Source organism: Triplophysa rosa, linkage group LG25, assembly GCF_024868665.1.
Source record: "Triplophysa rosa linkage group LG25, Trosa_1v2, whole genome shotgun sequence".
Taxonomy (NCBI): domain Eukaryota; kingdom Metazoa; phylum Chordata; class Actinopteri; order Cypriniformes; family Nemacheilidae; genus Triplophysa; species Triplophysa rosa.
This window is the reverse complement of record NC_079914.1, coordinates 9,035,408-9,059,626: the sequence shown is the minus strand read 5'-3', so window position 1 is coordinate 9,059,626 and position 24,219 is coordinate 9,035,408. Positions and strand designations below refer to the sequence as shown.

Sequence of the window (24,219 nt, the reverse complement as noted above, 5' to 3'; positions counted from 1 at the left end):
TTTATAATATTATTTTAGTTTTTATTGTAGTATATCTGCGGTAACTTTAGCATTTTGGCGGAAACTGTGGTTACCATGGTAACGGGCTGTAGAGAAAGAAAAGCAAGGGACATGCTTGACTTAAGGATTTACTGGAAAATATCCCCCTAAAATACATCTTTATACATCTTAGTTTGAATAAAGACGCATGCTAGCTTTGTTAAAATCGTGAATTACATTTTATTAGGAACACAAACACAAGTGGCAACCTATTTTTCCACATTTAACTAGCCTAAATGAAAGCACATACATAGAAAAATATTAACCTATTTACAAACGTGAAGTAATATTTACATTTTACGCTCAATGTGCAGATTCAAATTCAGTGGAGTTTGAGTCATGAAACACTAGTGACCACATCCATTTCCAGGTATCAGCCCTGTACAAACAAAGTAGCAAATCGTTAGCAGATCAGAGTTGTTTAAAGTTGCTTTTCACAACAACAACAACAACCCATTACACTTAAGAGTTTAGAATCTGCAAATATTAGGCAATAAGTACAGTCTAAAAGTAAAGACCTTCTTGTGCCAGCCTTTCGCTAGCGCCATCTACTGGCTAGTCAAAGAACACCTCAAACATTGGTGCAGTGGGGAAAACACACCAAATCAATTTCTTGATTGTCGCTTTGAAGTGGTTTTCTGGACATATGAGTCATATTTTCTAACTCTCTGTAATGCATTTTCTATGTTTGATCCGTTTGACCTGTTTTCCTGGTTTTTGTCATCTTATAAATGGATGATCTATAAATAGATAAATGGAAATTATCATCGTTGATTGACATAGAAATAAATTACAATCACATTATTTTGGCAGTTCAAATCTGGGCTGGTTTTTGTTGGATCTGGAAACACGGACACCAACCTATGCTCTATTCAAAATCCATGATACAGAGTTGGGCAGCTAGTTAGTTGTCCTTCTTGAATTTCCCTCGGATATAGGGCACATAATCCAAAACCACCCGCCAGTCTGTGAAATAGACAAGAGCCACTCCACCTACTGTACCCCAACCGACCATCGTGGGAACCCTGGATTATAACGGAAAAAATAGTGCGTTATAAATACTCATAACGTTAGACACGAAAAGACAGACCGATAGAAAGAAAACATGGCATAGTTTTCTTTGCATATAACAATAAAATACAGCAATACGTATTGACAAAATGAAAACTCCGAAATCGTGTATAAGGTGAACTACTACGTTTCAAAATTTAGATATGATTTATGTACACTACCAATGCGTTCTTGTCAGCGTACCAGAATCATAAGGGAATCATAACAGTAAGTTAAACCGAAGTGCTAAAAGTGGGAGGACCCGCCCCTCGTAGATACCAAAATAATAATGGCAAACCACCAAATAAAATCACCTTACCACGCTCTGACAATGGAGACATATTTGGGTCCTATCCGTTTTATCATGTTTTGCATGTTGTTGTCAACCTTCTATTCAGAATACACCACAAACAAGTTCAACGACTGCGACAGGACCCGCGGCTGCCCATTATTAAGCCTGATAGAAAATTCTGGAGCGGTGAAGGATGCACGTTTTGACGTAACGGCGTTCACGTAATGATTACTAATGTACAAAATAAAACATTAAAATTAACTTGTTATAAGTTACGTCACTTAAACATTATAAATGCTAATGGTGTAGCATTAATTGTCATTTAAATTAGGATTACACAAATGCATGAAGGCATCACAAATGATAGGCTGGCTGCTACACGTAAGGCTGTTTCAATCTAAGTGTTTGAATAAGTTATTAATACAGTTATAGTTTTGTGCAGTCAAGTTTTGTTTGGGAAAATTAGTAGCATGTTATATTTTCCCAAAATAACGAGTAATGAGTTTTTTTTACAATGTTTTATTTTATTTAACTCCTTTGAAGGTATACAAGATCCAAAGCAAGACATTGGGGGAAAAAAGTATAATTCTGTTATTAAAAATGGCACATTTATTGCTACATTACTGTTATATACAGGACAGTTCTCAATATCTACTTTATATATATATTTATAAAAACAAAGAAAAAAGACAAAAACCGGAGGCACTCTGAAGACACAACAGCAGTATTGATCATGTCCCTACTGCAACTGCAAGACACCAGGTTCTGTAAAATTCACACACATCTTTATAACGATGGAAATCACGGGCAGCGAATTTACTTCGACGTGGTGCGCGATGAACATTTCATTCAACGGTTCACTCAGTTGGACATTCAAGAGAAAATGCTGCAGCAACCAATGGGATAAAAACCAATTTGCTTGGAGCAACGTCATATCGGTAACGAAAAAAACATTACAACCTTCCTCCAGCAGCTAAAGTATTAAACAAGAAGCAGAAAGCAGGGGGCTAAATAAGTCAAACACTTTTTTCAAAATGACCACATGTAGCAAAGAAAATGGATGCTTTATGTATGCTATGGCTGGATATGAGAATTATTTTTAAGTCTAGTGTTCCAGCCCCGTCATTTGATGAATCAAAGACCTTTTTCCATTTCTGGTTCGGTTTACAGATCACAGGGCTAGAGACACTAGCATCTCAAAACCAAAAACCAATTCCACTCTAATCGATGACTAACACGTATCCCAAAATTGCCAAAAGGTGCACAAACACAGCATTATAAATGAATATGAAAGTTTATACTACAATATTTCTAATAGCTGATTAAACGCTATATGCCAATACTTCCAGAAAAACAAAACTGATGAAAGGAAATTGATGGATGATCCATTTTTGCATTTTCAAATAAAAAAGGTCAAGTTTACAATAAAAGTAAGTTTAGGCACTAACAAGGCATCACTCTCAAAAAATGACAGTCTTGAGAATAAGAAGGCCACAATATAAAAATGTTCAACAACTCATTGTTTTATCTTCATCAAGAATTGATAACGTTTCCATCATACTCCAGGACAACAACACTGTTCATCCTCCTCGCGGTGAAATGTTTTTACCTTGAAATTATATCCATTGTGGACATTGTGACAATTACAAAGGCTTTAACACCAAATTGATCCTACATACAAATCAAATCATCCGGGAGGTCTTCTCAAGCACATACATGACATCCAATGAACGAATAAAACGTTAACAAAGCTGCACGCTGACATCTGTATGATAAACAGGTTGGAGACCTTGAAATGACAACTGAACACACAGTTAGCCAGTCTGACAGAGACGTTTGAGTGCGTGCTCTACATTTGAATCTTACATTCAAACAAGTTGCATTGTGTGCGTTGGTGAGATCGAACTATAGACGGGCAAACACTGCCCGTCTATAGTTCTGATGCGCGACACCATTGCCTAAGAACACTTCTTGCGGCATAAAGCCCCTTCTTCCCTGAAAGCAGGAAGGTTTGGAAGTGAACACAACTTGACTACCTCAATCCAATCTCTCCCTAGACAACATTTGAATGGGTGGACCCTCTACGTAGGCTATAATATATAGGACCCCCAATGTCACGGGACAACCCTCCTGCCCAGATGAAGGTGTTGTGCATACTTTGTTTCTGAAAATATAGGCGTGGTCTTTGAAAACGTACGGCCCATCATACTTGTCTCTGAGCATTCACTATAGACTCTACACTTCAAACTAATACGTTTTTTTGTCATTTAGAAATCTACAATGTATAGACTAACAAAAATATATATTTATATATATTCTTACTTTTTTTTTCAAATCGAAATAACATCCATATAAGTGTGAGGTGGACATGTGTGAAGGTGGACTTTTGGCAACCATGACAACAGCCAATCAATGTGGGACAAATTAAAGGGGAATACAAAAAAAATGAAAGATCAACTTGGCAGTTTTGTATGAGCTTAGAGACACAATGTTCAAAATCCAAGCATTATGTTTTTACGTATCAGAAGCTGATGTGAACGTGGCAAAACGCAACCTCGAAAATGTCCATTCACGTTTCTTCCTTCTGATTGGACGAACGAGCCGAAGTCAATGGCATCGTTAGAGCTGAATAATATTGGATGATGCGTGATGCAAAACAAATCTCCTGTTTCCAAGCACGCGATCGGGTTTTAAACAGTCCGGAGAGCTGTGATAGCCCATGTGCTTTTCTCCCATTCTGGAAGAGCCCTGGCCCACAGAGCAGAGGCATGCTGGGATACATAGTCCTCGTAAGCACCACAGGTTCTTTCCCCTTTCTCGTGGGGTTTGGTTACACAACGCACATAAGACTGTATCTTTCAGTAGGGAATGAGAAACCACAATTTAAAAAAAAAGTTTGCTCATATACAAGCAACTCCCAAACCGCTTTGTTCCATACAAGCAGTTTGCATCTTATATAAAATGTAACAATTAGGCACAAATCCATGATTAAACTTGATGTTTGTCGACATTGGTCTCGTCTCTCAATGTAACTTTCTCTCTCTGCAGCGGGAAAAAGTCAGTTGTGGACAGAACCTGCCTATTCCTATGATCCATCATTGTACGGAAGCAGAAAAAAAACTGAGAAAGAGTTCTTCACATTTGTGCTGGTAATTTGTGGTCCAGAGTGATCGCCACAGAAAATCTGTCAGTTTCGCCGGTAGGTTTGTGTGTGTTTTCCATGTTTTCCAAGTCACTATATGCACAGAGAGAATGAGAATGGAAGAATTCAAGAGTCACTTCCTCCAGGAGCCCCAAGAAATTTCACTGGATCTAAGGATGAAGAACAGAGACGGGGAGTTTTACAACATTAAATGTATTTAGACACCCAAGTTACACATTGAGATATGTGTGTTACTGCATTGAAAAAAATGAAACCAACGGGTCACTCGACCCTCCGCCCCTTTTGAAGCACTACGGAGGTTGACACAGGACTAAGATGTCGTCACGTTTCCGCTTCTTTGCCGAAGGAGATAACGTATTTACAAAAGTAATTGTCTACTAGTTTTCACTACCTGTGTTACACATTGGAAGGTCATTTTAATTAACAATTCCTTACCACATTATCACATGCGTCCATCTCCACCCAAGCCTGGATGAGCTCCAGACAGCTGCATCTGAGTGTCTCCAACCACCCCAGACACCTTTTCCTCCTCGCGTCGCTTCAGACAGGCTGCTTTGGGGTTCAGATTGCGTTCTGGGTGAAAGCGAACACGAAAGTTAACAGAGGTTGATACATTTACATGGAAGTCCAATAAGCATTTTGTCTCATTACAAACAACTTTGTAAATGCACTATTTGCAGCAATTAGATTTTTTTCCTATAAATTAAAGTGTTTATTAGCAGATGACTGTAAAACTAAACAAAACATATGTAAAAGCTAGACCTCACAAACTCAAAAAATAAGAGATTCTTATCTCCCCAAGATGATATAAGATCTGAAGCTTATTTTAAAGGAATTACTGAAATGTACCAGTTTATTAGATCCTTTTCAATAAATTTACGTCATTATCTTAGATTTATAACACTACCAATGAGGCTCAAAACATACCACGGACTTGTTGCTCCAGATTAAGGATAACGTTGACAGCCTGATGCAGTATGAGCAGTTTGGTCTGGGGTTTGTCGTTGGTCAGGTGCAGCTGGCACATGCGGCCAAGCTCTTTGAAGGCCTCGTTGATGTCGCGGACACGCAGTCGCTCTCGTGCGTTGTTGGCCACCCGCCTTTCCTTCTCCCTTTCCATCTTTAACTCCGGCGGCAGGTCCTCGTCATCTTCGTTGTCCAGACTGCAAAGAGACAGAAATGTAAATGCTTAATTATATTTACATCAATGAACAATTGTAATAAATATGTGCATGTTTAAAAATGCCAAACTGTAATGTTGGTGCTTGAGTGATGTACCCATAGGGTGTGTTTAGGTATGACTAAGTTTCAAGTTAAATATGAATGACTTACCTGTTATTTACATTACAAAAATATGTTTGGAAAGTTGGACTGATCTAACATGAATGCATTTTCTAAGGAAATTTGTCTTTATATATAATATATTTTTTAATTACAGGCCTTTGCTTAAATAATTCTTGCAAGGAATTCATGCGAAGTATTTAAGTGTTATTTCATACATATTTTTACAAGAATCAAAAAAGAACAAATGAAATAAATATTAGAAAGGTGCATTTAACTTTTGCCTATTACTGTATTAACTTTGCCTTTAATAAAATCATAGCATTCATCTTTACGTGTAAAAAAAGTTCATCTTAAGACGAAACTGCTTCAGTGTTTTGACTGTTAAGCAAAAAACTAAATACAGTTGATACAATACTATCAAAAAGCCATCTAGCAAAAAAGCCAGTAGGAGAGTTTGCCCCACATTTACTATGTGTACTAACAACACTCCTGGAGAGCCGCTGTCCTGCAGATTTAAGCTCTTTTCCTAATTGAACACACCAAGATTACTCAAACTTTACCGGCAGGTGTGTAGGAGCAAAAATGGAGGCTAAACTCTATAAGACAGCAGCCCTTCATGAGCCATATGTATCAACGCCCCGTGTTGTGATCAAACAAGTATTTTTTTTACAAACATGCACTCTATGGTGGGAGATAGACTTACTCTTCTCCCTGGTCTGATAAAACTGAAAGGGCTTGATGGGTAAACACCTCCTTTCTGAAAACAATGTGAGAGGTTGGGGAAGAGAGAACACCTTAAAACAGGGTACAGTGCGTGCTGGGGAAGCCCAAACACTTTGAAATCAGGCCTGGCCCGACGTGATATATTTGTACAAACACACACAAACTATTCTTGTAGAACAGACAAAACAGACCGACTATAAAAACTGTAAAAGACATTTACTCATTCTTGATGTCAGATAACGATTAAGTTAACACAAAGCTGGTTAAAGGGACAGTTCACCATGTCGTTTCAAGCATGACTTACTTCCTGGAACACAAACGGCAGAACGTTGAGGATTGACAGCTCACCATTCACTATCAATGCTTTTATTAGACATCTATACAATGAATAGCTGACGCTGTCAGTCACTACCATTCTGCCACACACCTCCACTTTTGTGTTTTTCGAAAGAAAAAAAAGCCATTTTAAACAACACGAGGGTGAGCAATCTCAGAACTTCAATTTCGGGTGACCTGTCTATTTAACCGATTATGGACTGGAGGACACTAGAACACTCTGTACCTTGGTCTGGTGCGTGACGGTTTGCTTTCCTTCTTCTCTTCCTCAGACTTGTCAGCCACAGAGGAGTTATCATCATCCTCTTTGTCTTCATTCTTGATATCGGACTTGTTCGAGGAATGCGTCGCATGACCCAGACCTCCAGGCAAACCTGAAGCCAGAGGCAGGAAATCAACAAACATGCCACAGCAACTCTCAGCTTTACATCTGTCGTTTATGTTTTGTAGGTTCAAAACGAAATCAAGTAAAACTTTCTCACTACTGAAACTCTCAGATGCTCCTCCAGGTTGTGAGGCGCCTGAAGCATGAGCCGACTGCAACAAGGTGCTGCTGGCAGGAAGGCACGCGTGGTCGTCATGGTGGCTACCAGCCTGTGGTGCAGCCCAACCAGGGAGAGTTAACGCATATGAATGCCCACAGGTGAGCTATTATTGTTTTGAGTAACAAGGTACTGCCAAATACAGCTCTTCAAAGTTGCTTTCAAATCAATTACGAGTGGATTGGCAAACTAGTTGTATTTAAAGTAATTAAACAGAAGTTGAATTTTTTGAAGAGTAATACGTCAACTACAAAAATGTGGTTCCCAAAAGTACTTTCTATATTCATGTTTTTTTTTATAACGTTTCGTCATGCAACCACATGTCAACTAACCATGGCAGGGTGTCTGTTGCTGAGGGGCAGTCCAGGGTTGGAGAAGGCTTGAGGGATACCTCCCATGGGTCCACTGGCAGAAGAGACAGCGGCCAGTAGGCCGTGCATGTCGGCGTGGGCTCCAGGAATTCCCGGGGCCTGGCCAACCGCATGGCTGCGCAGTACTTTGATGGCCTCCTCCAGCCGGTCTTCCATTTTGTTCTGCTGTGGAAGGAGATTTTGACATTTACCTTAAAATCTAATGTAAATACATACCGATTTTTGATATAAAGGATGTCTAATATCGTATATGCCCAGGGCTGTACAGTGCATATATGTCGCACATGCTACGAAAAAATCGGTGCCAAGAATAAATTTAATAGTGTAGCACGCGTGCGATACAGTTTTGGCAGGTGCATTAGACAGAGCCGCTTGTTTGTGTGAAGTGCGTTTGTCGTTGTGCTTGTTCGTGTGTGAGGTTAACTAATCTCACATCACTATTTGTTTTTATTTAGTTTTTGCAATTAAAACTTGTTTTCCGGCTGCATCGATTCCATTGATCTAGAGCCTTATGTGCGAAAACATGGAAGGAATCACGAAAGCAGAATTCTACTACTTAAATGTTTCCTCTGCTTGTTCTGAGTGTCTATGAGTTGCACACTATAGTGTGTTACAAGCGTGACACTTGTGGATTGTCTGTAACTTACTATAAGAGAACATGAACACATGAACTTCATCCAGAGTTGTTCCAAGTTTATTTTACGAGCATTTCACTGTTTGAGTGAATCTACTGTCAAACACACTGAAACTCAAGCGTCTTCGCAACAACCTGCCAAAATAAAAGTCCGCTTAATTTAAACCAGATGATAATTAGCTTTAGTAAATATTAAGTATACTATAATGTTTACTACAGTTTATAAATTTACTATAGTACACTAGTATTTACTACAGTAAACTGCAGTAAAATTCTTTAGTATACTACAGTATTTTTATGGACAAATGTATTTACTACTGTATAGTAAAGCATTGAAAATACTGAACTCAGGAAAAAAACGAATGTGGAAAAGAACTAAAAATGATATGTCCTAATTTGTATAACGTTAATGTCCTTTATCAGTTGACTGTCTATTTATGTGATGACCTCCACTTGTGTTTTTAAAGATGAAAACAGACGTATACTTGTCCTACAACTGTTTGGCCTGTGCTACAAAACTTTAAACCTCTGTAGCACTGGTGCTATGTGCAAAAAAAGTTAACATACAACCCTGTTATATACCAGCAAATGCAAGTAGTCCAACTCACCAATGCATGTAGTCCACCTTCATAATTAGGAGACAAAGCAGCCTGGCTAGAGGGTCTTGGCCACTGAGCTGTACCTGACAAGATGAGCGAAACATGTAATACAATACTTGACTATGACAGCAGAGGGCGCTCAGGATCTTCACATTTATGCCTCAATCTGCCTGCTCTCAAAGCCAATCAATCTAAAGGGAATAATTAATGATTCTTCTGGTTCCTTCCTCTGCAAGCATGTATGAGTCTCGGTAACTCAACACAAACCAGATCTAGAGACCTAGGAATCTGATCTAGCTTTTACGTAATAAGATGGCCGAAATGACTTACTTGCAATGCCCTGAGGGGAGCCCACAGGAGTGGAAGGAGAAGAAGAGAAGTTGTTGCTGTTGTGGTCCGAAGGGTAGATCTATGAAACGATACACGGTACAAAACGCATGATGCCATCAGCACTGGGAATCCTTATGCTCAGTAATGTATAATTATAATAAAAATATGAGTAAAACTCAAAAACGAAATATGAAATCCTTACTCACCGAGGCAAGAGCTTTTCCGATCTCATCACCTGAGCTGCCCGTGACGGTGCCTCTACCGGCTGTGAGAGAGAACGAGAGAACTTATTAACGTATTCATTACCTCGCACGTTACGTCAATGTCATTTCTATTCAGCTAAAAAGGAACATTCAATGTCTGAATGAAAGATGGAAGACCATTTTCTCTAAACGATGGTTCAAGATCAAGCCAGTCAAGAACAGAATTTGAATCAAATGTGAACATAATTACAGATTCATGGTTAATTCAAGGCAGACCTAGAGAAGGTAATTTACCCATAAGGCTGTCTGTTCCATTCATGGAGGACGTGTGGCTATAGGCCGCAGAACCCGAATGAAAACCATTGACGTCCGCTCCATGCAAAGGGTAGTTCTGTTGAGATAAAGTCGTGTCACAAATCATTCTACAAGCTACAAAACCTAAAACTAACAGTTTGTGTTTACATAACATATGTCTGTGTACTGTGCTTATAAACACAAGACAAAAATAAACATTTATATATACACTTTAATTTATTGGTAAATATAAATAAGTATATTTCCTAAATATATACATGTGTATGTTTTTTGTTTATAAACACAAAACTAATATGCACAGTACACAGACATATATTATGCGAACACAGGTTTTTTTTATTCTGGATGCAATTTATCGCGATTAATCGTTTGACAGCCCTAATGTCAGACATACCATCCTGTCCTGTGGGTTGATTGCCGAGAAAGAGCCGGGCTGACTGATGTGCGGTGAATTCCCCAGCATAGCCGTGTAGCCCGACTGGCCTAAGGATCCAGAGGGGGCCCAGGGGTCCGAAGAGGAATGGAGGCCTTCTGCGAACACACGGGCAGATGGGGTGGATCAATATTACCGTTCTACGTGATATTATAACCCATATAATCATTTGTCTTTGTTATTTGATTTGTCTTGAGCGTGCACAAACAAACCTACAAGATAAGTATTAAGTCATTAATAATCAGCGTGTATAAATACATTTGCGTAAACACAAAAACAAGATTTGGTTTTAAATGTAAAGCCAAATATTCCCATGGAAATGCACACCTTGCATGTAAAAGGATCCTGGGTACACAGAACCAGGTTTGGAGCCTGGGTAGGCGGCACTGTCGCGGATATAATCCTCACCAGAGGTGGCGGCATAAACCTGAGGTTGTAAACAAGGTACACGAAGAACATAAAGACACAGAAAAAGTGAATCATTTACACATGAGCGCGCAACTGGTACGAAGCCCTGAAGCTGGCAAGCGGTTCACAATTTTCGGTACGAATGACGTGTACGCGTGTTTCCATAGTGCCCCCTCAGATAAAGTGGCAGGGACAGAGAACAGAGCATGCTGGGAAATGCGCCACGGCCATCTCATGGCACAGTCGGCGCTTCCTCTCGCACTCCCGTGAGCCAAAAAAGGAGAGGGAGGATCGCATCGCTAAGATCGAGTCCAAATCAAGCAAAGCACCCTGGGTAAGAGCATATTCCACAACACTCGGGTGGAAAATAGGACAGGTTTTTAATACACCTTTCCTAAAAAAAACAAGTTATTTAGTAAAAACTCAATCGGTTCAAACTGACGTTAGCGAGCTTGAATGACATTGAACAAAGACCCGAAATTCGCCCAAATTCTAAAACCATGATTTAAACCTTCGCTCCCCATCCCCGCACGTTGTAACGTGTATGATATGATTTGTATGTTTGTGCACATGCATGCACGAGCGTTTGGGAGGGAGGAGGTTGCGGGTGGGTCTCGGGCCAGAGGAGAATACAAATCCAGCAAAGCGATATTTCTCTTTTGCCTGTAATTTGATTTAACAGGGAGAAGTGGGATGGGAATGGAGAGATGCACTTCTAATTACAGAGCCATCTGCCTGCTGCTGGAGCCCGTCCAACTCCACAGGCAGCTGGGCTGAAGAGGGGAGGGGTGAGAACGGTGGGGGGAGAGGTCTTGCTGAAGGAGCGCTACGAAATAGACTGGTCGATTATGTGGAAACCGCATAAAAAGAACAAATAAGGGGGGGAAGAAACTAGCAGCTTAACTGCTGGAGCATGGCGCTTGCGATGCCAAGGTCGCGGGTTCGATTCGTGAGGAACTTACCACTTTTGAAGCACTGCCACTTTAAATGGAAACGTCTGCCAAAATGCATACATTTAAATAAAAACATGCAAATGGGCCTTTCGCAAAAGTTTGTGAGGAAAGAAACATCTTGTCGCATGACACGTCAAGGATCAATATGCCATGTTTTGAGTCAGACTTGTCTGAATGTTTTTCAGACAAAAAAAAACATGTCTGAAGGTAGCGGGGGAAGGTAGAGTCAGAGTATTAGAATGCTGCAGCTGCACAAGAGGAAGTTATACAGAGTTGTGGAGTGGGATTCAGCAGTCGAGAGAACCTTAGCTCATCAGCAGCCATTAATCTGAGCTAAGACAAGCAAAAGAGAGAGAGAGAAAAAGAGAGAACGAGGTGCGAGGGGAAATGCAACTGGGTCATTTTGGTGGTGTTGGAGGGGGGCTGGCACAGCGAGTCTGAAATAGTGTTTAGAAGTGGGGGTTTAAAGAACAGGGTTTTAGTTCATATGGATCTATACAAAAAGAAAAATAAGTTGGCACTTCGATAACAGAAAGACGTTGGTTTGGTACGGCAACTAAAAAGTGCTCAATGTATATTCAAGATTCACGATCTTTATTGTAGTACGTTCCTGGTACTACATATACACTACCGGTCAAAAGTGTCTGGACACTTGAGTGAAAGGTTTCTTGTTATTTTAAAAAACGTTTGATTTGAAAATGTATGCTTTAATGTCTGAAATTAGTTTAGTAGACAAAAATATTATTTTGCAAACAAACAAACAAACTAAAATTTTATATGATAAAAAAGTTTTTGAAATGGATGACTTTGACTGAATACTGAAGAAAGCAGCCAATAAGAGCACAGAATAGATGGGAACTGCATTTCTGCAGAATCTAGTAATTCTAAAGGTGACTACACTGAAGATGATAAAATATAACACGTTAATTTATTTTTTTGTTTTATAGTTACAACATAATTCCCATAGTTCCCTTATTAAATTATGTTTTATTTCATAATTTTGATGAGTTCATTATTATAAAAAAAAATGTCAAAATATGAACACATGACAAAACTTATGACCGGTAGTGTATATATATACACACACTTAAAGAGCACTAATAGTTTTATTCAGGATTCACAATCTTTGGTACAATATATATACAGAATACTGATATATACAGATAAATATATATACGCATATACACCCATACATACATACAGTACACACACATAATAAAACTATTAGTGCTCTTTTAGTGCAAGACGCCAAGTCCCATAACTGACATTTTACCACTAGAATACTAAAACTTCATAGGCTGATAAACTATCCTCTTGACTTTCCTAAAGGGCACAAATTTGCTGACTGTATAATTCTAGATAGTTCAATGACCCACAAAAATGACATTTTCATGAAAAATCTCACAATAGGTACAATAGGAGTGTTTATGAAATCACTTACAGAAGACGGCAGTCCCGATGGCTTTCGAATCTTTTTTGGTTGGGGGTCTGCAAAAAGATCAAAGTTGTTTATTTATTCCATGCAAAGGCATATTTATGTTATGCAAGCAACTTTACCCATTGCTCCGTCCGAGGGGCGTCTCCGAGGGTTATTGGGGTATGACGAATAGAACTGAGAGCCGGATTTCAGGCCGGATGGGGACATGGCGTCTGCAGAGGGCATGGTGATGTCTGACGGCAGAAACCCGGGCTAACGAGAACAACAAGATTTGATTTAAAGGTCAATGATGTAAGACATGAGTCTAAGACAGTATAAATTTCCATAAACTGTAGATCAGCCCTTCACAAAACTTACCTGACCACCGAAGGAAGAATATGGAGCTCTTTCATTCTTACCTACAAAAAAAAGTAATAAGTCAAATGTCTTATGTTCAAACACGTACTTTGTATCAACAGCAGCGATGACAATAATAAAAACCAATGGCAACTTATATAAAGATCAAGTATAAGAATGATTGGAAGAAAAGGTAGACAAAACCCCTAGGTGAAGGTTAATATTGTCTATTTGAGGCAGGAGCCTGTCTACCTCCCGCTGAGCAACCAATGGGGGAGTTTCTACACCAGCGGCCTTGAAATCACCCAACCAGACACTTATTAGTAAAACTCACCGCTAATCCCTGTGCCAAGAAATGGAGAAGACAGTCCATCATGGTCGTTGTAGCCCTCTCCATAGCTCTGGAAAAGCAAATACAGACGGATACAGTTAGAAAAGACAAAACGCATCCCAATCACACTATTAAAACAGATGAACTGGTTTGTGCTTACCCGTACCTGGCTGAAAGAAGGACTATTCTGATCACCGCCAGCCCAGGGACTAGTACGTTCATCCATACCTTCGAAAACATAACGATCAAAAAGCCGTCAGAGCAAATCTCAGATTCAACGTATGCCAGACCTACATCTTCTTAATTCTTTGTGAGCCATTGAATGTCTGGTGGCCAGGTCGCTGTGCATGTCGGACAGCCTCTGGATCTCATCCAAATCCATCACACCACACTAATATCCATGTCATTCAGCAAGCTTCAACATCACTGACCATAAAGGGAGCATTCATTCAGTCACTGGATCTCATTAAGACAACTGTAGGGCGGGGGGGTTTGGGGGGGTGGCTCGGGTGTATCATGGAAAGCAGAACAAAAACAAGGCTGATCAAAGATTTGCAAAATTAGCATCATTGTATAATTGGGAATAGACGCGCGAAGAGGACAGGGGTTGTAGTTTACCGCTTACAGGATATGGGATGCCCATAAAAAAAACGACATCACTATGTTATAGTTGTAGAAACATAAACATTCGAAAAAGAAAAACATTGCGGGACTGTTTTAAAGTGTACCGGAGCAGAAATTTCTCAAAGCATTCCCCTCTCCCTCCTGTGTTATGCCTTAATGCAAAGCTCTCCAAAGACACATGGCTTAATTGCACGCTGATTTGCATAATTGTGCATATTAATGCGGTTGGTTTATGAATATTCATATTCTTCTTTTGATTTTTTTTCCGAGGTCTAATTAAAAATGTGTGAGAGAAGAGGGGGTCTCAGCCAGAGCGGCCACTGAACGCCGAGCATGAGTGATGAAGCTAACAAAGCAGAGCAAATAGCGACATCCACGCTGACAGCCGTGATCTATGGAGCCCACGCAGGCAGCATGGGAAATGAAGTGGGCACTGAGTGAGTGAGTCAAAGAATCTCTCCGACAGAATGATCTTATGTGGAGAAAATGAAGTGGCAGAAGGATTCAGAAGGACTATATACGATTTTAAAACGGGTTTTGGATTGGATTTGTCAGTGGGGCTGTTACGATCGTGGGTTTTCTATGAATTGTCATACAAGCAAACTGAACTGGAGCCTTCCTGGCAAATTTAGTTATGTAGACACAATGTGGCTTTCTTTGAGGATACAATGTGATTTATCCTTGAAGGAAACAATACTTGCTGATAAAATGCATTAAAATAGCAATTCAAGAAAAATATTGGACATGCAGTGCAGTGATGCAGGAACTGATTCTATTTCCTGCGCTGAAAAACGATATTTTCCTTTATATTCTTTCACTTACGACAGCTATACATAGCATGATTTAAGCTCAAATCTAGCAAACAAAAAAAGTAAAACCATAATAAAAGTTGTGATTTAAAGTGACTGTTCACTCAAAAACAATGTCATTTCAAACCTGTATGGCTTTCTTTTTTCTGCAGAACACATCACACAGAAGATAGTTTGAAGTACGATGGTAACCAAACAACACTGGCCCCGTTGACTTCCATTGTATGTATATAAAACCATTTCTCAAAATATATTTCACAGAACAACGTTATACAGGTTTGGAATGACATGAGGGTGAGTAAATGATAAAAGAATTGTCATTTTTGGGTAAACTAACCTTATAGAGTCAGCTACATCGCTATTTTATAACACAAACCAAACTACAATGCAATAAAAGCTATTGTGATCAAAAACCTACAACTTTCTACATTATCATTTATCAAAAGACTTGGTTTAAATCTTCTAAAGCATCACCCAAATAAAACAATTTCCTAAAAGAATTAAACCTGAAGGCGTATGTGTAAATGTGCTAACATGCGAGTGATCGTGCAGGGGTGCGACCAGGGGGAAATGGGCTCTGTCCTGTCCTAACGCCATCAACAGTGGGTGACGGGTTGGGCAGCTGCAGAGGTGAGTGAGAGGACGCCTAGTAAAGCCATCGCATGCTAGCGCTCTCGCGATCACATCCGCTATACTCGAGAAGGGGGGAGGAGATGGCTTAATGCAATTAGCACCCTTCGGAGCACTTTTGTTTTGGGGAACAGATGCACTACAGAAGGCCAAAGCTTCATCTGAATATACTTTCTGGATTTTCAGTTTGCAGCTCATGAGAGGCTTGACGACTCCTATATTTGGGGCCATGATAAAGGCGGTGCAAGACAAAGTTTAACTTGAAATGACAGCTCGCGCAGATTGGGATTGTTTGGATGCATGTTATTGGGAAATGTGACTATTAACTCAAAACACAAGTCGCATTTTATTCACACTGCGTCTACACAAGTAAGTTTCCAATAATTGGCATAGAATATTTTCAACTAGCATGACAACGCAAAAGAACTTTCGATTAACTTCAAATTTATCCAACATTAAGTCTCCATACAGAATGGCAATTTTTAAAGTTAACAACACTTAAAGTGCTCTAAAAATACAAGCTTTACATCTTATATATTAAGGACCCTTTTGCATGGTTGCAATAAAAAAAAACATGAAAAAGTCAAAATGCAACTGATAGAGCTCAACTTTAACTAAAACCTCAAACATTCCTTCAATGAAATACCACTTTAGAACTGTCCCTTACACTTTTGTTTTTCAACAGTGATTCCGAGAACGTGTCATATCCTGTTATACAGAGTTCATAGGGTGAAGCTAATGTTGACTGATGTTGGGATCTTCTACCAGAGTCTCACAAGTGACAGATTTAAGAGTCGAGGGTCACCTCAGTGTCAGGTGGCTCTCGCAATAAAAGTCTCAAACCGAGACGTTAGCTCTACCCCGCTACGTAATCGCACTTCGGCCCGCCACAGGCCGAGAGCGGAGATGGTGATCTTCCACAATGTTTCTTTCGCTGTTTTCATGCAGGCCTCCTGCGGGGAGGTGGGAGGTATGAGAGAGCTTTGTTTCAGAGTGGGTCCATTTCCTGTCAGTTGGCAGGGGGAGAAAGTGTTTTCTTGTGTGGGGGGAGGAGTGTTTTACGCCGTGGGGTGGGGGAATCGTTTGGAGACCGTAAGGCCTTCATTGAAGTCTTTGTTCTCAGATTGTTCTTGTTCGGAGTAATGTTTGGAGTGTCGATTGGAGACAGACGAGCAGACTAAAAAGCCCCAAATACACTGGAAGTTCAAGCCCTGGAAAACTTCTGAAAGGACCTCTGATCATATGAATGGAAGCAACGCCAGCGAACAACGGGTGGCAAAAAGTAACATTTGCAAATAGTTTGTGCAACTGATTATTGAAGAAACAAAGTAACAAACTTTGTAGTTAACAATATGCTATTAATATTCTAGATTTGAAAACAAATCCAGATGTAAAGATGAATATGAACTACAGGATAAGTATCTAAACTACTCACACACTAAAACATACTTCAAATGAATAAAACAAAAATAAGTATAGACCGGATAAAACTGTCTAAAATATATCCATCAACGCAACAAATCCACCCCTCTTCTCGACCCAACTAAGTTTTCACGACGTTAACTCCTACAAGTTTGTGCAATAGGTGCTTTTGAACTCCGCAGCCAGTTCAAAGAGATCCGAACTGCCCCGAGCTTTGACTCGGGATACTCTGAAGGTATATTCATAAAAGAGGGGGTTTAGGAAAACAAGAAGTGGCATGTCCTTTTTCTCTGTTGAGATGAGCGAGCACTTAGCAACTGCTCCAAACACCACCATAATTCCCCTAAAGAACCCCCTTCAACTCATAAAAATGTGTGGAAAATTGAAGTATTACATGGGACATTTCTGTCCAAACAAACCTTGATATGAAAGTAATGCATTTAGTTCTCAAGGCTTACCTGTACCACCGAATTGACTGCTGGCGAGTGTGGTTGGCCTGTTCTTCCCATTGGCCACAGGGGGTGCAAACATCTACGGCAAAGCAAAGAGACAGAGAGGCAGAGTTTAAGCATGGCGGTGGATTACGGCACGGCTCGTTTCAACAGGCGCTCGCAAACAGCCAACAGCATCTAGATTTTATGAAACCATTTCTGCGGAATTACGATATGCAACATCAACTCAGTAGTCTAAATTTAAGGACCTGTCATTTTGGTCACATAAAACCCAATAACATATTTCTTTGGGTTGAAAAGGACCTGTTTACATGGACGGATGATGCATCTTTGTTTCTGAAGTGCAAAGAGTGCATGGTGCACAGAAGGGACTTTCTGGTGTGGTAGTCGGTTTTAAACAATGTGAGGTGTCTTTCACAACACCAGTAAGGTTCACTGCTATATGCACACTAAATAAACCATCAAGAATATGTAATGAGTTGTGAGATTGTAATTCATGTGGTCTGGCACATCTGATTATCAATGTATTGTCTCAATTGATTTGCTGCTTCAGTTGATGGCAACTTTCCAACGCAATAAATTAAGCACGGTCCGAGCTATTCACTGAATTGAGCGATTAACGTTTTATATTTGCTACTTTTTAATGCTATTCAGAGCGGCATGACTGCCAAGAATACATTTTAACAACAAGTGAAATGAGAAAAAATAAAGAGAGGAGGATTAACAGAATATTTGTGGCAGGACGTTAAAATCTGAGTAATGAGCAATGGTTACGGGATTTAAGATGTTCCAAATAGCAGTCCCATAAAGTTAAACCCCTCAAATTCTTCAGCAATGGACATCAAACCGTACATCTTTTAGGCCTAGTCGTGGGACAACACGAAATTAAATGACCCATTAAAATGTTTATAGCCACCAACAACTCTCTCATACAATCAATACAATCAATGGCTGTCATGAGTTCCAATAGGGGCAGAGGAAACAGAAAACTGATATAACGGCAAAAAAACCTCCTTGAGGTCAGATTCAGGACGAAAAATTCAAATGGTTTTCTTAGAGATTTTTGGCTTTATATCTAATGGAAATGACCTAATAGTAACCTTACTCTGGTTCTTACCGCACTAAAATCTAACAGGTCGTTGAGTTCCTTATCTGTTCCAACCGTGGTCATTCTCTGCTGTGGCTCGGTCATACCCCTCTGTCTTTAAAGAACCCTAAAGGAGAAACACAGAGACACAGCTGAGTCGAGCCATCTAAACCAGAGAAGCGAGAAAAATTTGTCCTTGTGTGGAATAGCAGCTAGATGCACAACTCCACTGTGTGTATTACACACATCAAAAATGAAACATAAACAATAATTGGAGTACATTCAATAATAATTGTGATGCCTTACAAAACCAAACCATATGGCGCAACCACCATATACACTACAGGGGCATGCCCCCCACAAATATATCAGGTCACTGTGCTTTTAAAACTCCTCGAAGACACCCCTTATTTCTAATCCCAAATGACAAAACAAGAGTGTTTTGTAAACACACATTCAATTTAATTAACTACCACTGCTAAAGGGATAGTTCACCCAAAAATGAAAATTCTGTCACCATTTACTCGCCCTCAAGTTGTTCCAATCCTGTATAAATTTCTTTGTTCTGTTGCACACAAAGAAAGATATTTGGAAGAATGTAGGAATGCAGTTCTGGGGCACCACTGACTACCATTTTAATTTTTCCTACTATGGTAGTACTAGTCAATGATGTCCCAGAAAATGACTGTCATTCTTCCAAATATCTTCCTTTGTGTTCAGCAGAACAAAGTAATTTATACTGGGTTGGAACAACTTGAGGGCGAGTACATTTTTTGGGTGAACTATCCGTTTAAGGATGCTTCAGGAAATACCACTACCAAGTTATCATTACACCGCAATTCAATCTTAAACTAAAACTTGCCTGACAATTAATTTATCTGAGGACCTCCTGTCCTTTTTACACACTACTGTTAGTCCTTTATGACTGCATTACATACAGAAGGTGGAAAACGATTATCTGAATATAATACATGTTCATTTACTTCATTACAAACTAGTTTAAATGGGTGTTACAAAATGTAGCCCAAATAAGACTTTTTAGTTTATCATTAACAGGTTATCTGTTCAGACAGCACACTGTTTAGAAAGCAAGTCCTTGTTTATTTGTACTAAACCAAATTATGCTCAGATGACATATTGATCATTCCCATTTGAAATAGTTTTGTTATGCAACATAAGAACAGCAATGAAACAAAGAATCACCAACGCAAGTCAATCAGTTTCCATGAAACCATATCACTACATGGAACATGCAAATCTATGCCCTTAACTTATTATACATCTATATCAGGTCTATGAGTTATAGTTATCGCGGCCCAATCGATTTGCATAAAATAAACCATCGAACATTGATTTATTTAAACAAGCCCAAAAAATGCTCTTTTTCGCCCTCCATTGCAATAAAGGAGAAACTTTCGTGAGGGGTCTTATATGCTGCTGCATGCCAACAGGTGGTGTGCTTTTGCGGTCTCCTATATTTACCAGCCATTAATTTCTTTCAACAGTTTGATTATAACACCATTAGGAGCCAGTAACTAAAATATACGCGTTATTACACCTTGCGAGAACATATTTGTCCTCGAAATGCTTTCTTGACGCCAACGAAAAGAGCCAAATGAAAACTAATGGAAAGTGGCCCCTCGGTGGAAAGACAAGTAAAATAACACGGGCCAGAATCTGTCTCCAACTCGAGACACGCGTTAAAAATATATTTTTTTTCCCTTCGGTGAAACCATATGTTTTCATGTAAAATGTGAGAAAAGCAAAAACGTCGAGCTTTTAACTGATATGAACAACACGGGTCGTCGTGATAGGTGAAGGCCACGGTAACAGCTCATATCATGCACGCGATAAAGACAAAAAAAAAAAACGGTCGTTAAAATAACAATCGCGCTTAAAACGTATTTTATTCAGTAAAATTGTATTTTAATTCAGTGCCTTTACATTCGTGGTCAGCGAGCGCAACACAGTTACCGCTAACCACCAAATAATTAGCCCGAGATTAAATTGGCGTTACGAATGAAATGCCACCAAAAAACTCTACTTGAAAGCCTTTAATATTTTTTTAATGTGTAGATATGTTTTGAACTCATGTTCAGTCACGTCTTTTTGTGTAAGCAGGCTTAAGCTTCACCCAGACTGGAACAATGTCAATATTTATTCACAGTTGTAAACTTCTTGTATTCCGATAGCTAACCATTTCAAAAAGCCATAGGCCACTGCAACAGATCGCACGTAAATTATGACGCATACTTTTTAAAGCAGAGGTAAAATTATCAATATTAACCAGGCGTCCGGTCGATATATATTTTTTTTATAATTCATGCGTTATGAGATAAACGGGCGAATCTGTCTGGGGATAAAGCGCGTGTGCCTTTCGAGTTAATAAAAGTAGCGCGACAAAATGTCAACTTTTCCTCAAGAGACTCGCAAATTGATGAAGTCGAGTGAGTGGGGGTGGGGGCACGAGGAATTTTCTGCCAAAAATATGCAACAAAGTAGCTAAATAAACCATTAAAGTGGAAAGCAGATATGTATACAAAGCACTAGAAATCGAGACTTGAGTTTAGTGAAAAGCAGCGTGAAATTAAAAAGAATACAAATATTAAACATGAATTAAAGTAACTTTTAGGAGTTTGTCATTTAGAGATACGTTTTGAACTGACAGCTCTTGCTTTTAACTATTCAGGTAAACTCTGTGGAACCCACAAGTCACGGTCAGCGCCCCATAAAACTAATCCTTACTTTGATAAAAGGACAAAGGAGTCATTTCTGTTAGAATTGAAGTGGGTTAAAGACCACCAACACAAAAAAAACTGGGCAGGACTTCTCACCACAGCCACCACGTAAAAAAAGAAAAAAGTCTGCATCCCCCACTTCCATAACCAGACATCCCAAAAACTTGTTAAATGGGCGATGGAAGTTCAACGTGCATTAATGTGACTTCTCGGATCTAAACCTGAGACTAAAATATTGAGCTTGTTATCATGTAAAACAGTACACAAAAGCATTACCTTTGTTTATAAGATGCCTCACATCCAGTAGTAAAAAAAGAAAGGTTGAACCTCGTAGAGAAAAACCATAAAACTTGGACGAATTTGAAGCACGGCACATTAAAAGCGTTGGTAGGGCGAAACAACGTGTCTTATTCCTCCTTTGACATCGCTCTACAAAACATCAACGCCATAAATACAATGTTGCAGGTCTGTATCCAGACAATCCCGCGCCACGACTTCCTTTATGTTGTTACAATTGAGGTGAATTCATTCTTCTAGTAGACATCTTGACCACCTCCATCCACATTGTGAGCCGCAACAATGTATTCCTCCGCATGGAAAGAGGGGCCTCAAACGCAAGGGGTGTCCAGTTTCACGAGCCCGGGAGAGTCAAGAGTTTTTGCGACGAAGTCTACGAACGGAAATGCAGAAATTAGTCAAAACGCTCGGTATAGTTGTTAATCGTCTGTTAATCGTATCTGCTACGATAATGGTTTCCGCAAAAAAGGATTGATAATAGGAACTATAATTTCCGGCGGAGGTTGACGGTAGAAAAGTAAACTGCATTTATACAGGAGCGACGAAAGATAAAGCGATAAACCCGCATGCTGCTAGCCAATGGGAACGCGACAGAACGCGACAGGCAGTTAGAATGACCAATAGGAGCAGATATTTTTACTCCAGGCCGGCCCACTTCGTGACGAACGCTGTGTGTTCAGTGAGGCTGACTGAAGGGGCTAGAGCACAGCCTGCGTGACATCATTTTATTATTCTGTTTAACGTCGACGCCCGCGCCACAAATCGCACGTTCAACGTATTCCAGGGTAAGTTAGGCCTACTCTGAAAAAGTCATTAATTGCTAGTTACTTATTACATGTTCAATGGTGTAATTAGATTACTTTACAAATTACTCTCTCAAAAAGTATTTAATTACTTATTACTAATTACTTTCTATATCCTATATCAACCTTGAAATGATAGTGATTCAAGGATAGACACGAAATGACTTTTAATTCATTCAAATAAATAATATAAAACTACACGAAGTACTCTGCACTAAAGTATAAACTGACTAAAGTATTACAAATGTGAGAAAGATACATTAATGCAGGCATTTTAAAGTTAGACTTTGAATTTTCATGTCAATTCCACTATTGTATACATTACACAGTATTTAGTTCAATTACATCCGAAGTAACTGTAATTTAATTACAGGAAAAATTAAGAGTAATCCTTTATTAAGGGAAAAGTAATTAAATTACAGTAACTAATAGAATCAGAAAGAGCTTAATTGCCAAGTATGTTTGCACATACAAGGAATTTGTTTTGGTGACAGGAGCATCCAGTACACAGAATCAGCAACAACAGTACACAGAGACCATAACATGTATGTAAATATGTACAAGTAAAAAATAAGAGTAGACTATTGTAGTACATGGTATGTGCTATATACAGCAGAATGAAATATAATTTACAGAAAAAGTTGTATAAAAATTAGATAGTGTATTATCTGGAGGATATAATTAATATTGCTATAACTAGTTATACCCAACACTGACGTATTCAAAGCTTTTTTCGTGAGTGTTCGCAACTGGCCGCATTGACATTCATTTCCTACAATTACCAGCAACCTGTGTTACCAGCTTTGTTTATTTATCAGCACTTTTGGTTTGTCAGAATTGATAGCGATTATTAGTTGTTGATATGTAAGAAAACCTACAACTTATTTCTAGGACAGAGTTTAAGTTTATGTATTTTATTTATTTATTTGAATAATAAATAGTGTGTTAACTATTCTAGGCGTCCCCTATAGACTTGCAAAATTGATATGGCAAGTTCAACCATTATGTTGCGACCACCCCATACAAAAATGTATTTACCCCAAAATTATATTTCTCACACAAAAAAAATTATTAGATAAGCTTGTGTGTGCAACCCAAGCAACAAAACTCTACAGGCAACGTTGGTCTACATAACCATCAGTCACCAATTATTTTCCCCTACTGAACACCCACTCACTGCTCAGAATACGACCACAACCAGAGAACCGCTTCAGTCTCTCCCTGTGGCTGATTCATAGAGCTGGTCTAGTGAGGGGGGAGAGCAGAGCAGAGCACGGGATCACAGAATACAGGGATCATAACAGAGTGTGTAGTGTGGGGGATGGGACGAGAGGCCGGGACGAGAGGCCAGGCAGCATGGCCAGAAGAGAGAGATGATCGCAGGAAAGAGCAGATGAAGAACAGGCAGTGCTCCACTTTCGGCGCCCGTTTGCATGTGTTGTCGATGTTAGATCTTTATAAATTCCACATAAAAGAACAAGATGATTTACAAAACTGAAACGCAAGGTTTGGTTGTCCAAACATCGTCGAAGATAGTGGAAAATATTCACAAAGGGGTCTAAATTCACAGTGAATAA

General features: G+C 39.4%; 1 protein-coding gene across 6 annotated transcripts; it reads right to left on the bottom strand.

Annotated features, from left to right (window-relative positions):
- Positions 1–1,089: 1,089 nt before the first annotated feature.
- On the bottom strand, positions 1,090–22,356 carry tcf3b (transcription factor 3b). 6 transcript variants are annotated; one of them, XM_057325355.1, is made up of 21 exons: positions 21,819–22,356; positions 18,835–18,931; positions 17,724–17,796; positions 13,941–14,008; positions 13,784–13,850; positions 13,471–13,511; positions 13,233–13,365; positions 13,117–13,163; positions 10,642–10,741; positions 10,276–10,412; positions 9,861–9,957; positions 9,570–9,628; positions 9,364–9,442; positions 9,043–9,116; positions 7,762–7,962; positions 7,370–7,481; positions 7,114–7,261; positions 6,532–6,585; positions 5,472–5,707; positions 4,980–5,117; positions 1,090–4,693 (listed from the first exon to the last, which is right to left on the bottom strand). In XM_057325355.1, exons 2-20 carry the CDS (start codon positions 18,907–18,909, stop codon positions 4,987–4,989), a joined length of 1,932 nt encoding a protein of 643 aa, XP_057181338.1. In that variant the 5' UTR covers positions 18,910–18,931; positions 21,819–22,356; the 3' UTR covers positions 1,090–4,693; positions 4,980–4,986. The 6 variants fall into 6 exon arrangements, with proteins under 6 accessions (XP_057181338.1, XP_057181337.1, XP_057181342.1 ...); XM_057325354.1 differs by having other exon boundaries at positions 7,762–7,965; positions 21,819–22,355; XM_057325356.1 differs by having other exon boundaries at positions 1,091–4,693; positions 7,762–7,965; positions 13,947–14,008; positions 21,819–22,355.
- Between the last annotated feature and the right edge of the window lie 1,863 nt (positions 22,357–24,219).

Bases quoted from the DNA above. Each gene is read 5' to 3' on its own strand.
- tcf3b (XM_057325354.1), bottom strand. From the start codon at position 18,909: ATGACCGAGCCACAGCAGAGAATGACCACGGTTGGAACAGATAAGGAA. The intron at 17,797-18,834 runs GTAAGAACCAGA...GCTTTGCCGTAG, and splicing joins ACCTGTTAGATTTTAGTGCG to ATGTTTGCACCCCCTGTGGC. The intron at 13,851-13,940 runs GTAAGCACAAAC...TTGCTTTTCCAG, and splicing joins CTTCTTTCAGCCAGGTACGG to AGCTATGGAGAGGGCTACAA.